Genomic DNA, 15,787 nt, shown 5'->3' with positions numbered 1-15,787 from the left:
CCACACATGTACCTCAGGTGGGCCCTGCACCAGGTTCTCCCACTAGTCCTGGCTCCTAGCTTCCAAGGAACTCAAAGCATAGTGGGAAGGACAGGTATCCCAAAGACTGAGGATTAGGACTCCCAACTCCATCAGGACACTACTGTACCGGGGCCCGGCCTCTTCAGAAGTTCGTAGGTCGTGCTGGTGGTGGTGTGGGAAGTTGAGTAAGAGCTAGCCAGATAAAGTGGTAGTGGGGGGTTGCAGAAGTGAAAGAGTCGATCGGTGAAGAGGGCCTGAGGGGACCATGCAGCTGTGTTGATCATAAGCTCCACGACATCTGCTGCATTTTTCTTCACCGTTCGGACCCTAGCACTCAGCCTGAAAGCACTCTTGTTGAATAAACTAAACAAACAATTAGAAGAAAATCTGAGACAGAGAAAGTGCTGGGGGGGGGGGGGGGGGGGAGGTCAGTTATGAAAGTTTTGAAGGATCACATGGTAGAGTAGGTTCCTCCTTTGAGCCACTAGGTTGCACACTGGAAAAGTCAGACTGGCCGTACAGTAAGGGTGGATTAGGGCAGGCAGGGAGCTTTGGAGGGAGGAGATCAATTAACAGTCTTGGAGGCAGGGGCCCCCATTGAGCTTGGGAATCCAAACAGTGTATCTGCTGCTCTCGGATTATGGTCTGAACAGAGACACCTGCTGCCCTCTATTTGGTCAAAGGTAAGGTACAGTGAAGCTGTATAGACTGGCAGATGGGTGATGGTTTCTTGGAACTAGCAATTGTTGCCTGCAGTTAGGAAGGTAACAGTAGTTTCCTGCCCAAGGCAGGATGGGAGAAGCTCTGCCTTAGGACATGGGGACTGTGAAAGCTGCCTCCATGTTAAGTCCTGACATGAAGTTGTTCTTGCAGATCAAAACTGTTATGTTTGACAAAACTGGCACCATTACCCATGGAGTCCCCAGAGTCATGCGGTTCCTGTTGCTTGTGGACATGGTTACACTGTCCCTCAGGAAGGTTCTGGCGGTGGTGGGCACTGCAGAGGCCAGCAGCGAGCACCCCCTGGGCGTGGCAGTCACGAAATACTGCAAAGAGGTACGCAGACCTTGGCCCTGGCATTGCATTGATTCTCATCAGCCTTGTCTTCCCTACTCTGCCACATACTTGCCTGCTCAGCTGCGTTGGAGGAGGTCTTCACTTGTAGACAGGGCTTGTGGTGGCCCTGTTGTGGTTATTTGTGGAACACGTGGATAACACTGGTTTCAGGACAGAATGAGTGAGACGTGACCCCTCTGCCTTCTGAGAACCCAAGTCTGAGGCACAGGGAGACGGGTACTTCAATAACTTCTTTTTTTTTTTTTTTTTAAAGATTTATTTATTATGTATAGAGTGTTCTGCCTGCATGTATGCCTGCAGGCCAGAAGAGGGCGCCAGATCTCATTGCAGATGGCTGTGAGCCACCATGTGGTTTCTGGGAATTGAACTCAGGACCTCTGGAAGAGCAGCCAGTGCTCTTAACCTCTGAGCCATCTCTCCAGCCCCTTCAGTAACTTCTTTATACAGGGTGAGGGGACACAAGCATTCAGTGGGATTACTTGGGCAGAGCTAGCACAGGTGAGCTGAAAAGCCTGAATTTGGGGGATTTAGAGAAGCACCGTACCCCTCCGTCTTCCCTAAAACAGGTTCTGTATCACATTCAACATGGAGGCAGTGGAGTGCTTTGGGGGGCTCTGCTGATAGCGTCTAAATGGCTTGAGCAAAAATTTATCATTGATATATATGGGGTGATGTGGGTACCTCAGAAACACAGCGACAAGGGGGATGTTTGAGAAATTTCATTCTGTGCTTGTCCCTCATAAGGGGTCAACACACCGCTGTTTGACGTCTACCCGTACATGTCGGGAGGAAGACTTAACGCTTGCTGGCTGTTCTGATGACGTCCACCACTTCCGATCCCTTCCCGGGGCGTCACGCGTGGGGAATGATCTGCCTGGCAGCTGCAAAGTAGCTTTGCCCTCACTCACCACTCATTTAGCCCTTGTTCTGGTGTAATCACTTTCAACATGGAGACGTCTGTGTGGTCTGAGGTGCACTGACTTTTCTCTTGGATCTGCAGCCTGCTGGGTCATGAGGTATTCGCCTAGGGAGGATTTAGCTGTTTAGCCTGGTTCAGGTTGAGAACCAACACTGCGTCTGAAGAGGGAACACTGGCTGTGTCCGTCATCATAGTGCATTTCCTCATCTTTGTCTTTACTTCCTCCTCCTTCTCGCTTTCTTCTCACTGCCCCCACCCCCCATCTCTGTCCTGCTCTCCTGCTCCCACAGGAACTTGGAACAGAGACCCTCGGATACTGCACAGACTTCCAGGCAGTGCCGGGCTGTGGAATTGGCTGTAAAGTTAGCAATGTGGAAAGCATCCTGGCTCACAGTGATCTGACCGGTCACCCGAACGGGGTTGGCAGCTCTCCCACAGGAAAAGGTATTCCTCACTTTGGTCCCTCCTGGGTCTGTTGGTGGCTGGAGCCATCTTGGGTCAAAGCAGAGGCGAGCCAGACCACCCAGTCCCACCTGTGTGATTCTCCCTCCTATAGAGGTGGGAGGCTCATCGCTGGATATCCGTGCCTTGCCTACCCCAGGAAGGCCTGCCTTTTCTCTTGCATGCTTTGATTTGTCTATGTTTTTAATGTATTTTGCTTTGCTTTTTGTTTTTGCATTGGGTTTTGCTGTGTTAGTTTCCAACTTGTGGACTCGAGTGACCCACCCCCCTCAGCCTTCCAGGTAGCCTCGAGTATAGGTGTACACTACCATCCCTGGCCGGACGCCTCCAAATTCTGATGCTTATGGAAGGACCAAAGTAGCATAGGACTTGGAGTCATAGCTCCTCCTTCCCTGGAGTGTCGTATTTCTTACTCCGTACTGATTTTCCTTCCTGTAGCTGCTGGGTGGCAGGTGGCATTGCGTCTGTTCTTCCTGTCGCTTTCCCATCTGGGTGATCTTTGGTGTGATGTGGAGTGTTTTCAGAAAGCCAGGGATTTGGGAAATGGTCTGCTCACACCAAGAAGAGAGACACTGCTCAGGGGCAGATGTCACTCTCATTTTTACTTTTTTTTTTTTTTAAAGACACTGTGTAGCCCAGGCTGATCTTGAACTTCTGGGATTCTCCTGCCTCAACTTCTGAGTCCTGGGATTGCTGGTGGGTAGCACTGCCTGCACCCTACCTTGTCTGCCTCCCTTCTTTCGTTCCTGTGTATATATGGTGTATGCATAAGTGTGTACATGTATGTGTGTATGGGGGACATGCTTATGTGTGTGCAGACAGAGGCCAGGGGAGGATGTTAGGTGTCCTGCTCCATCACCGTCCATTTTTATCCCTTGAAGGATCTCTTGCTGAACCTGGAGCTCACTACTGTGGGCTAGGCTAGCAGGCCAGTGGTCTTTCTGTCTTTGCTCTCTCCCCTAGGGCTGAGGTTACAGGCACGCTCACATGGCCAGGCTTTTATGTGAGTGCTGTATAGCAAGCACTCCTAACCACTGAGCCATCTCCCTTTTTCCTGAGGTCCCTTTCTGGCCATTACATTAAACTGGTAGAGAGTGCTAGATGCGCCAAATGATAGGTCTTTATTTAGGTGGTGTTATTAGATGCCATGTGCTGCCTTTTAATAGTTTCAGTTCCTAAGGTGACCTTTCCGTTAGAGCATCCAGAAGCATCAGGGTCATAGACTACTAGAAGGTAGCAGATGAACAGTCCCTTGTGCTATCTGGAGCCATGGCTTTAGAGCGTATCATAGAGGCTGGGTGTGCTGCAGGCCTTCAGTCACAGGACTTGGGAGATGGGGGCAGGAGTGTAAGACCACTGTAGACTACATTGTCATGGAAGATTCCAGCCAACAAGAATCAAGCATGCATTAAAAGAGACAGAAGAAGTTATTGATGTGTGGTCAGAAACCCAAGGTAGTGCTTTGGAAAGGTCTAGTACTGTGTGTGTATGTGTGTGTGTGTGTGACACTTTACAGCTTTGATTAGTCAGGTAATTAATGGGTGGCCTTTCAGCTCTGTGCCCACCAAAAGGAATTTCTGTCACCAGCATGTTTATAGAAACAAATTGCAGGAATAAACGTCTCTGCAGATAGGTGTTTCTCGGGCAGCAATAACAGTGTGCCAACATTTGCAAGTAGCAACAAAAAGAATTCCTCTCTTAGCACATAGGACCTACAGTGTGGCCTTTGTGCAGAGAGCTTCGAGAGTCACTTCTTTAGGTCTTTGTAAATCGTTGTATTTCACAGATAGGGGCAGGGGCCTCATCGTGCAGGAAGAAATCAGCATACTTTGAGTGAGACTTTAACCCATTCTGCTTCTTTATACCATCATGGTTTCTAGGCAAGAATTTCTATTAGGTTGTCATGAATAGAGTAGTAATTGATTTTGTTAGATGCATATATAGGAGTGTTCTCTCACTGTGTGGCGGTGGCACACACCTTTAATCCCAGCACTCGGGAGGCAGAGCCAGGAGGATCTCTATGAGTTCAAGGCCAGCCTGGTCCACAGAGTGAGATCCAGGACAGGCACCAAAACTACGCAGAGAAACCTTGAAAAACAAACAAAAAAAGAGTGTTCTCAGCCGGGTGGTGGTGGCGCACGCCTTTAATCCCAGCACTCGGGAGGCAGAGCCAGGTGGATCTCTGTGAGTTCGAGGCCAGCCTGGGCTACCAAGTGAGTTCCAGGAAAGGCGCAAAGCTACACAGAGAAACCCTGTCTCGAAAAACCAAAAAAAAAAAAAAAAAAAAAAAAAGAGTGTTCTCTCTCTCTCTATGATATATTTTCATCCCCCTCATCAATATAAGACTGTCTCAAAAAATAGTATGTATATGTATCATAGAAACAGACTTACCTGATTTTGCTGGTTCTCTTTGGATCATCTAATCCTGCCAGAAAATAATCTAGTCAACACATTCTTTGGTCTGACCTAATGCTATACAAAAAGAATCAGGGCCTGGAGAGATGGCTCAGCTGTTAAGAACACTCACTTCTCTTGCAGATGACCCAGGTTCTGTTCCCTGTACTCACATGGGGGCTCACAACTGTAACTTCATTTCTGGAGGATCTGACACCCTCTGGCTTTCATGAGTGTCAGGTGTGCATACATACGCTCAGGCAAAATTCTTATTTGCATAAATTAAATAAGTACCTCTAGTGGCATGTAAAGACATTACATGATGTTTAATATGCCAACAGCATTTTCACACATGAAGAATGTATGAAACACTGCATTTAATTCACAGTGGTGTTCTTTATGCTGTATATCTTTCTGGTCCTTCAAGGGGAGTGTCATGAGAGGCTATAGTTTTCAGAACAGTCCTATGTCCCTGGGTTTTAGTTGATTGTGAAGCTGGACTATCCAGGAATAACCAGTCTCTTTTGAATAGATACAGGCCCCCAGACCTTCTCTGTGCTGATTGGAAACCGGGAATGGATGAGGCGCAATGGTTTAACCATCTCCAGTGAGATCAGTGACGCCATGACAGACCACGAGATGAAAGGACAGACAGCCATCCTGGTGGCTATCGATGGTAACCTCTGCCTGAGATTAGAACACAGTTCACGCCTCTGCTTTGTAAGAGGCCTACTCTGCCCCTCCCCCGCCCCGCCCCAACCTTCTGTTCTTTTCTTTTCCTTCTTGCCCGCCTTCTCTCCTCTTCCCTTTGCTTGTCGTTATTTTCCTCTCTTACTTCTTCTTAGTTTGGAAACCGAGCCTCCCTTTCTGTTAATTTGATGTCTTTTTCCAGGCCCTTTCTCCTTTTTCTGAATCATCTCTTTTATTTTTGAGATTATAATAGAATTACATCATCTTCCCTTCCCTTTCCTCCAATACACCCCTCACTTGCTCTCTGTCAACATCATGGTCTCTTTTTCATTAATTGTTATGACACACATATCTGTATGTACTGACTGGTTTTCTGTATCAGCTTGACACAAGCTCGGGTCATCAGAGGAAGGAGCCTCAGGGGAGAGAATGCCTCTATGAGATCCAGCTGCAGGGCATTTTCTCAATTAGTGATCAGTGAGGGAGAGCCCAGCCCACGGTGGGCGGTGCCATCCCTGGGCTGGTGGTCCTGGGTTCTGTAAGAAAGCAGGCTGAGCAAGCCAGTAAGCCACACCCCTCCATGGCCTCTGCATCAACTTCTGCCTACAGGTTCCAGCCCTGCTTGAGTTCCTGTTCTGACTTCCTCCAATGATGGACTATGATCTAGAAGTATAAGGCAAACACACCCTTTCCTCTCCAGCTTGCTTTTTTGGTCATGGTGTTTCATCACAGCAATAGAACCCCTAAGTAAGACACTGTAGATGTATATATGTATATATTTCTAAATACGTAAGTACAGCCAGCTCAGTCTGTATAATGTTGCTATTATGTATGTTTTCAGGGCTGACTGTTTGGTACTGGTTAACCAATGGTATCTCTTCCCTGGGAGAGACTATTTCTCCCACTCTTCACTCTGAGTTCCTTAAGAGTTGAGGCCCTTCCTTTGTCACCGTCTCCATCTTGATCCAGTGCCAGCTCTGCTCCTGAGGTGGCAAGTCAGCGTCATCCTTCTCAGTTCAGTCATCACTACAGACAGAACAGGAATTCACCTCCCCAGATGCCCTTGCGGCTGCCTGCTGTCCGACTCACGGATGGTCGTGGTTTCTCCTGACTCTGTGTCTTAGCACTCAGGGTGTACCAGGCAGTATGCTGGAGACATCGGAACTTTTGTTTTGTTCACTTTAGCATTCATTATTAGAACAAAACTGGAGTTGAATAAAAAATAGTTTACAACGCTGTATTTTGAATACTCCAGTCAAATATGTCTTCCTGCCCCAGTCTCTGCCCCCTATAATGCTTATAAACCTTAGTACCTGCAACTCCTCATGGCAGGATTGGGTTAAGTAGAGGACACCCGCTCCATTGTGTTCCTCTTACTGTGTCATATCTCAGAAAAAGGATATTGCACAAAACGTCTGTGTTTTCTGTAGGGAAGGACACAGGAGGATAGTTTTCCTAGGTTAGATATCCGTCATTGTAAGCAGCATTTGGATACTTCTCATATTTTAATAGCACATACACACTAGTTCTTATTATGCAAAAGGTTCTTGGCAATCATATATGTTCCCAGTGAAAACTGTGGAAAGTCTGTAGGGCTTTGGAGGATGTGCGGTTGTCCCTGTTCCTACCCCGTCAGGAGCCACTGTGCATGGTTTGCTATCATTTCCAGGACTGAAAGAAACAAATCAGTAGAACCCAGATGCTATGTCAGGTACTTTGGAGGGTCACTTCCTGTGGATGACGTGTGTAGAGAGCCATCCTCACAGGTCCTGGCTTTGGGCTTGCACGCGGCTGCCTGTTGGCTGTTGCTGACTGCGGCCGCTTTGTTTCAGGTGTGCTGTGCGGGATGATCGCCATCGCAGATGCTGTTAAGCCAGAGGCTGCCCTGGCGATATACACACTGAAAAGCATGGGTGTGGATGTGGTTCTGATCACAGGGGATAACCGGAAGACAGCCAGAGCCATTGCCACTCAGGTATGGCAGCGACCAGACATTCTTCTTCCTTGAAAATTACAAACAAGCCCACTGATGCAAAATAAAGAAGCAAATAAGTAAAATAAAAATAAAAGTAATCTAAGCATCTGGTGTAAATAAAAGCACGCCTTTAATTCCAGCACTTGAAGGCAGAGGCAGGTGGACCTCTGTGAGTTTGAGGAAGCCTGGTCTGTGGAGCAAGTTCTAGGCAGCCACAGCCACATAGAGACCTTGTCTCAAAACCAAATCCAAATAAACAAACAAACAACAACAACAGCCCATTATTTAAGCATCCTGTTACAGGAGTGCTTTTTTGGTTCAACTTGCTTATGGACGGAGGTGAATGACTTGATCATGACCCATGTAGTTCTGAGCTTGGAGCACAAGGACAGTATCACTGGATGGATGCCTTACCCCATAAACCAAGGCTCTAGTGTGAATGCCCGCACACTGTACTTCCACCCCAGCACACGGTACTCCAACCAGCCAGACACGCGCAAAGCCCTGACAATGTAATTGCTGCCGTGGATCCCTGCTTCTGTTCAACGCTTACCTACATTAAGCCATTGGTTTTCTTCCTTCCAGGTTGGCATCAACAAAGTCTTCGCTGAGGTACTGCCTTCTCACAAGGTGGCCAAGGTCCAGGAGCTCCAGAACGAGGGGAAGAAAGTAGCCATGGTGGGAGACGGGGTGAACGACTCCCCAGCCTTGGCCCAGGCCGATGTGGGAATTGCTATTGGGACTGGCACAGATGTTGCCATCGAAGCAGCAGATGTGGTTCTTATCAGAGTGAGCTCGGCGGCATCCAGGTCATAGGAGGGGCTGGGGTTGCCATAAGTCCGTTACTCAAGTATGCTCCTCTCCTGTAGAATGACCTATTGGATGTGGTGGCCAGCATTCATCTCTCCAAGAGGACTGTCCGGAGGATCCGGGTCAATCTGGTGCTGGCACTGATTTATAACATGGTTGGAATACCTATTGCCGCAGGTAGGTAGGGGCAGCGCTCATCTGTGATGTCACCTTTGGTCTCTCCACTGAGTCCCTGATGAACTATTGAATCATCCACCTCTTGGGCTGGCTGGCCAGACACAGTGTGGAAAGTTCTGGGGGGCCCCACAACCTCATTCACTCTGACCCTCTGTAGATAGCTGATCAAGGGGCATGGCCCTTTGTTTAAGGTGACCCTGTTCTCTGAGGCTTTGTTAAGCCATATGGTCTGAGGAAGAAGCATCATGGGCTGTTCTGAGGTACCTGCTGTGCCAGACACAGTGACTCTTGTCTCAGAGCCTATCTTAAGAGTGAATCCTGCCCAGACTCCAGTCTACTTCCCACAAATAACCTGGAGAGAAAAGGTATTTCTGCTTTGGAACTGCCCTTCCTCCCCTCCCATCAGGAGAAAAAAAATTATGGAACCAGGCAAGGGAATGTGCCAGACACTTCTGCAATGCTTTTAGGCTAAAAGGACCTAAAGGTTATTTTTTATTACATTTTGTGTGTGTGTGTGTGTGTGTGTGTGTGTGTGTGTGTGTGTGTATGCATGCATGTGCACATGGGTGTTGAGGTCAGAAGATTCCTTGCCAGAATCCATTCTCTCATCCCATTATGTGGTCCTTGGAACAAACTCAGGTCATTAGACTTGGCAGTAAATGCCTTCACCCACTAAGCCATCTTGTTAGCCCCTGACCCAAAGTTCTTAAGCACAGCTTTCCTGCCTCAGTTTCTCTTTTATGTCCACGTGGTTAGTCGTGACTTCCATAATCGAGATTATCCAGTCTGCCTCAGCCTACTGGGCCTAGAAGTCAGACAAGCGTCTTTCTGTCTCCAGAGCCAGCTCAGGAGCTTCATTCCCTTCTTAGACTCCTGGGGATGTCTGGGACCTGGCTCTCAGCCCTCCCTAGAGACCAGATCATTATCTTTGTAGACAAGTACTATGGCCATCCATAGTGTTTCTCCCTTGTGGTTCCCACCCCCTGAGCTGGGTGGTGCTACCAATACATAGTTCTAATCAGGATAGGCAAGAGAGACCCATCTTCCCTTCACAGCACCTTCTGCTAGCTTTCAAAGGTGTAAGCTGGTGGGCATTGACTCTCTGAAGTTCTCCAAGGAGGGCTCTCAGTATTCCCTGGCTGTCAGGTGTGGTGGCATTTTACTTGTACTGAAATGTGATTTTAATTTTATGTTAATAAATAAAGTTGCCTGGGGGTCAGAGCTATTAGAACCATAGCAAGTGCATGGCGGCGGTGGCGCACGCCTTTAAGGACCTGGAGGGTGGTACATACAGGCAGTGACGAGGCAGTCACGTGTTTGGGTTTGCAACCAATGAGAAAGCAGAACAGCTAGACTATATAAAGACATACACACAGGAAGTAGGTCCCTTTCGGAGAGCTCTCTTGACTGAAGAGGATCGCTGAATCAGGAAGGGTGAGGCTCTTAGCTCTGACCTCTTGGCTTTCTTCTCTGAATTGGCTCTGTGTTTCTTATTTAATAAGATGGTTGGTTACATCTACAGTCAGGTGACACTCCCCCCCCCTTTTTTTGGGCAGGTGTCTTCATGCCCATTGGCATCGTCCTGCAGCCATGGATGGGTTCAGCGGCCATGGCAGCCTCCTCTGTGTCTGTGGTACTCTCCTCTCTTCAGCTCAAATGGTGAGTCCTGGGCCTGGAGCAGCTGCTGGAGCCTCTGCAGGCTCCACTGTCTGTGTTCACAGCTGGTGGGGGCACACCAGCATGCTTCCTGGTTCTTGTTCTCCATCCTTTATCTGGGAAAAACACAAGGGACCTGAGCGGATTTCTATAGTAATTTTTCAGCACCCTGGACAAAAAACTGCCCACTTACCAGTTGTCATAGGCTGGGCCTTTCTCATGTGCTCAGGAGCTATTTATGTGAACACCTGTAAGCACATGATCCCTGTGTATTACCATTTTTTCTTCTTAACAAAAGATGTGCATGGCCTAGGGATACAGCTCACTAGAAGAGCACCCGTCTAGCATGTGCAAGACCCTGGGTTCATTCAGTTCCTAACACTGCTAAAAAGTAAAACATTGATTTATTTATTCATTCATTTAACAAAAATGAATGACAGCCTGCTATGTGGGACTATTTACATAGAAAGTTTTTGGATCAGGTGAACTTGAGCCATGGGAATTCAGTCTTTTCCCTTCAAAACCCATGAAATTTTGCTACATGTGTTACTGAAAGATGTAGATTTTACCAGAGGAAAAGAGCCTCATGTCCAGAGTGATTCAAGTACTCTTGGATTCTTGCCTTCCAGCTATAGAAAGCCTGATGTGGAGAGATATGAGGCACAGGCCCATGGCCGCATGAAGCCTCTGAATGCATCCCAGGTTAGTGTGCATGTTGGCATGGACGATCGACGGCGAGATTCTCCTAGGGCCACACCGTGGGACCAGGTCAGCTACGTGAGCCAAGTGTCTCTGTCCCCTCTGACATCAGACAGACTGTCTCGGCATGGTGGCCCAGCAGATGACAATGGGGACAAATGGTCCCTGCTTCTGAGTGACAGGGATGAAGAGCAGTGCATCTGAGAGCTCCAGGTGGCAGCCCTGGGCAGGCCAGGGTGCTCCTTCTAGGTGAGCCTGCATCTACTCACGATGGTCGAGCCGGCAGGTGCAGCCCCAACCAGCAGCGTGGGGGAAGCGAAGCTCATCCCGAGCCCTGAGTATCCTGCTAGCCTTCCCGCAGTAGGTGGCAACTTCCCGGATGTATGCAGAGACTGGGTAGGACTGTTCTCTCAGAAGCCTGCTAAGATGGGCAAGGTGCACTGCTCTCGCTGTTTTCCATGTGAGCAAGGTCACACCCTGCTTGGGCTCCAGTACAGGAGAGGAAGCCAACACTCTCCACAGAGCTCTGCCTGCTGTTTTTGCATGGCCATCCGAGAAATGAGGAACCATCAGTACCGAAAACCAAGCCCCCTGGAGAGTTCCCCTCCAGAGACTTCCCACACAGCAAGCTCCATCCAGAGCTTTCCCGTACCAAGAGCTCCCCGAAAGCTTGGAGTTCCATAGCACACACGGGTCGTGTAAGCCTCGGGCCACCTCAGATGTGCCTGCTGTTTTCTGGTTGACATCCTTGATACCACGATGTGGTTGCCCTCTGTCTTCTGAGGACAGAGTTCCTGTCTTGGGCTAGGCATTCTGGCTCTTGCATTTTCTGCCTAAAGGTGGCTCCCTGCTTTGCACCCCAATCCCAAAGCTTCCTGTCACCCCTCTTTACTCTAAGGAGAGAGTTCTGTCTCACTTAGAGCCCCTTCTGCAGATTTGAACATGCTGCTCCCAAACAGCTGGAGGGAAGCCAGAGCCCATTTTCCTGTAGGGTCCAGGTCCTTGCCACCCGGGGCACCCTGTATGGCCCTGTCGTGACCTGTGGTGCTTAAAGCAGTGTCCCTTGGGGGATGTATGCATAAAGGAACCTTCCTGTCACCTAGTGGGAACCTAGAAGGAACTGTTCCATCAGAAGAGAGTGCTTCTTGAGAGAGCTGTCTGCTGCTGTCATCTGAAGACATCTAAGAGAGGGACATCCACAGCTCCCCAGTAAAAAAAATGCTTTTGTCATCAGTGACAACTTGTGATCGGGTGCCATCAGAGGGCAGGAATGGGTCCAACTTTACTGAGTGGCTGAACTACCTGGAACAGATTACTCTCATTTGTGACATAAAAAAATACCGCCTTTATTGAATGCCATTTATTGCCAGGGGCAGTGTTAGTACTTTTTGCAGGTTGTCTCCCCACCACCCCCACTCCCCAGTAGCACAGTAGCTGTTGTCTACATTTCCAAAACAAGGAAACCCATTCAGAGGGGCTCAGCGTCTTCCCAGGAACTCACAGCCAGTGTTCAGTTCAGAAGGCCCTGAAGGATTTTCTGTACTTCTCCTGCAACCTTAAATATCAATTTGCTTGGTAGGAGTAAACTGGACAAAAGTCCTTGTCTCTGGAGGAACGAATGTGCCAGCAGATGTATTAATTGTATCAACTTAGAATGCAGTTGGTCATGAGGTTGCTAACTTCACTTTGGATGGCTAGTTTCAGTTTTGCATATTAGTTTTTGCCGAGTTTTATCTTCTCAAATCCCAGTACAGGGATTTGTTGTGCTCTCATTGTTTTTAACCCATCTTCCCCTTCTCCAGTATTCTCTTCCCACTGTTCCCACCCATTCTGTCTAGAGCTTTGTTTTAGAATTTTTCTTGCTTTGGAATAAGATAATCATTTTGTAAAGACTCTAATTGTATTGATTTCTTTTTTAAACCTAAGAACAGAATCATCCCATTCACATGTAGACATGAAAATATTTATATAATTGTACAAACAAATAAATAACTTTTTAGATTTTCAAAGATTCGGGAATCTTTTATGGCTGGAGAAGAGTTTTCCTCTTCAAAAACTTTCCATGAAGCATGAGGATAAAATTGCATTTTTTTCATCTAGGAGTTGCTGCCGGCTTGCTCTTTCTGCATGGCCACCTCATGCAACCTGACTGGGGAGGACTTCTTTGGAGGGACAGAGAATAATAGGATTGTAGCAGTGGGCACATGAGGTGGTGGGAACCCTGTTGCCCTGCCCTGGCCGGATCCCCTCTGCTTCATCTGCTGGCTGCTGCCGGAGTGGCGTGCAGGACTGCGGAGAGGCCTTTGTTGAAGTCACTGCCCCCAGGTTGACTCACGGGCTTTGATCATGTAGTAATCAGCACGGATATACGTTGGGGTCTTTGCCTTGAAAGAGTGGGATAGAAGACAGTGGAAAAACCAAGACCAGGGGCTTCTTCTGGGGAAGTGAAGTTCTGCTTGGGGTGGCCAGGTACCTTAAATGAAGTACTCTAGTGGTGTAATTTGTCATCCAGTCCAGGACACTCTGAAGAGTGGAAAGAGTGTCACCAGAGGTATGCCCATGTAGACTGAAGTTTCTTGGTCCTGCCCAGTCCTGTTTGGGCGGCAGCTGTTTTTATAAAATAATCACTCAGAGGCTTAATATTAATTACAAACTGTTTGGTCTATGGCTCAGGCCTATTGCCAGCTAGCTATTACATCTTAAATCAACCCATTTCTATTAATCTATGTATCGCCACGTGTCTCGTGGCTTTACCTGTGTTCTGTTACATCTTGCTCCCCTGGCGGCTCCCAGCGGCTCCTCGACTCCACCCTTCTTCTCCCTGTATCTCTTGGATTTCCCGCCTGGCTATATCCTGTGTTGCCATAGGCCAAAACAGCTGCTGCTGCTGCTTCTTCTTCTTCTTCTTCTTCTTCTTCTTCTTCTTCTTCTTCTTCTTCTTCTTCTTCTTCTTCTTCTCCTCCTCCTCCTCCTCCTCCTCCTCCTCCTCCTCCTCCTCCTCCTTTTTGTTGTTGTTGGATTTTTTGTTTGTTTGTTTGTTTTTTCTGATTTCTTTTTTTTTTTTTTGGTTTTTCGAGACAGGGTTTCTCTGTGTAGCTTTGCGCCTTTCCTGGAACTCGCTTTGGAGACCAGACTGGCCTCGAACTCACAGAGATCCGCCTGGCTCTGCCTCCCGAGTGCTGGGATTAAAGGCGTGCGCCACCACCGCCCGGCCTGTTTTTTGTTTTTTTGAGACAGTTTCTTTGTGTAGCTTTTGGAGCCTGTTCTGGAACTCACTTTGTAGACTCACAGAGATTCACCTGCCTCTGCCTCCTGAGTGCTGGGATTAAAGGCATGCGCCACCACCATCCAGCCCCTAACAGCTTCTTTATTAACCAGTAGTAGCGACACATATTCACAGCTTACAGAAAGACCATCCCACAGCGTGCTAGTGATATAATCCTTTACCAAAGGTCCAGGTCTTCCTCTTGGTATCTGTTTCTTAGTGCCAACATTCATCTGTTGTGGCTCACATGATCACATAACTAGATGGCCAGTCCTTGGGTATTCCCGAATGCTGTGCACTGCTTGATCTTTAGCACACCCTAGAGGACTTCACAGTCCAGGCATGGAGCTTCCATGTACCGTTGTGAAAAGAATATTGTTGCTCAATGTAGGGAGGATTTAGCAAGCTTCCCTGAAGGCTTCCTCAGGCATCAGGCTAAATCCCAGCATCTTCCCATTCCTGAGATTCCCGATAAAGGGAAGAATTATGATGGGATTACCTTTATAATAAATTAATGATAATTCTAATTTTCATGGCATCTGGAAATCGGCATGTCATAAAATAGATCTCTAAACTATTGTGCTAATTGAATATGGAACTGGGACTAATAAAGGTGACTTTCACTTTAAGGAAATTCAGGGCAGACTAAATTCAACCAATCATATTATTTAAGTAGAAAAAAAATTACCTGATTAAAAGATTTGGGGAGATTGGGGGCTTTAAAAACCCATGTCAGGGGGCTAGAATAGTAGATCACTTGTTTGGTATCCCACAGGGTCCTAGGTTCAATCCCCAGCACAAATAAAATAAAGGATTTCCAAAGACAAATTCCCTAATGTCCTTAAAGCTCCTGAGTTATGAAAGGTGTGTTTGCATACCATCAGCATCCCATCTTTCTTTGGAGCACAGACACAAAGTCGTGCAGTAAGTGGCCTGCTGGTTCTTTTTCCCTTTGCAGGTATGTGTGCAAACTGGTTTGGGCCTGGGGGAGTAGGAACTGCTCTGTGTCATTTTCATCCTGGGCTTGAGCCGGGGGGGGGGGGTGGGGAGCACCATCATTTGGGGTCATTCCATGGCGAGATGTCTGCTGGCTGCTTGTCCCTTATGTGAGGACAATGACAACAGATGAAATGGCAGGATCGAATGTGAGAGGGTTAAGTCAGACAGAGAAATCCCAGGGTTGCCTTTCTTCCATTCAAAAAGATGAATAAGCGAATGTAAAAGCATCCATCCAAGGACTAACATGAAAATAAGATGGATGGAAATTTAACATTTTTTTCTCTGAAGTAGAAGTCGCTATTACATCTTCTCAGCATAAATAAAATGAGCCAAGAGGGTAGAGCTCTTCCCTGGTTTGAGCCCAGTGCCAGCAAAACCCTCTAACTCTTACAGCAAAAATTCTGAATGTAGAAATAGAGAATAGTGGTGGAGAGAGATGCCCCGTAAGCCACCCTGGTGTCAGGAGGGAAGCTCAGGAGCAGGATTTGGTAGAGGAATATCCTTTGTCTTTGTAGGGGGATGCATCAGGATCCAGAAGTAGCAGAGTCTCTGTGCTTCCTGTGGTCCAGCCTTAACCAGCTATAACCCCTGAGAACAGAAAAGATTCAGTGACTATGGGAAGGACCAGCTGTGACATGCTACA

General features: G+C 47.7%; 1 protein-coding gene across 2 annotated transcripts in view; it reads left to right on the top strand.

Annotated features, from left to right (window-relative positions):
* The window catches only part of Atp7b (ATPase copper transporting beta), a 73,425-nt gene extending 60,540 nt beyond the window's left edge, over window positions 1-12,885 (top strand). For both annotated transcript variants that reach the window (XM_052751782.1, XM_052751780.1), the window contains 8 exons: window positions 895-1,077; window positions 2,308-2,461; window positions 5,406-5,549; window positions 7,396-7,538; window positions 8,124-8,327; window positions 8,408-8,525; window positions 10,082-10,184; window positions 10,811-12,885. In XM_052751782.1, coding sequence (XP_052607742.1) covers window positions 895-1,077; window positions 2,308-2,461; window positions 5,406-5,549; window positions 7,396-7,538; window positions 8,124-8,327; window positions 8,408-8,525; window positions 10,082-10,184; window positions 10,811-11,084 — 1,323 coding nt within the window. In that variant the 3' untranslated portion in view covers window positions 11,085-12,885. The remainder of the gene's footprint in view (window positions 1-894; window positions 1,078-2,307; window positions 2,462-5,405; window positions 5,550-7,395; window positions 7,539-8,123; window positions 8,328-8,407; window positions 8,526-10,081; window positions 10,185-10,810) is intronic.
* Window positions 12,886-15,787: the final 2,902 nt, after the last annotated feature.

The sequence above is a fragment of the Peromyscus californicus genome, unplaced genomic scaffold (genome assembly GCF_007827085.1).
Source record: "Peromyscus californicus insignis strain IS unplaced genomic scaffold, ASM782708v3 Scaffold_23__1_contigs__length_62951481, whole genome shotgun sequence".
Taxonomy (NCBI): domain Eukaryota; kingdom Metazoa; phylum Chordata; class Mammalia; order Rodentia; family Cricetidae; genus Peromyscus; species Peromyscus californicus.
The sequence above is the reverse complement of the archived record's forward strand: the minus strand, read 5'-3'. Positions and strand labels throughout refer to the sequence as shown.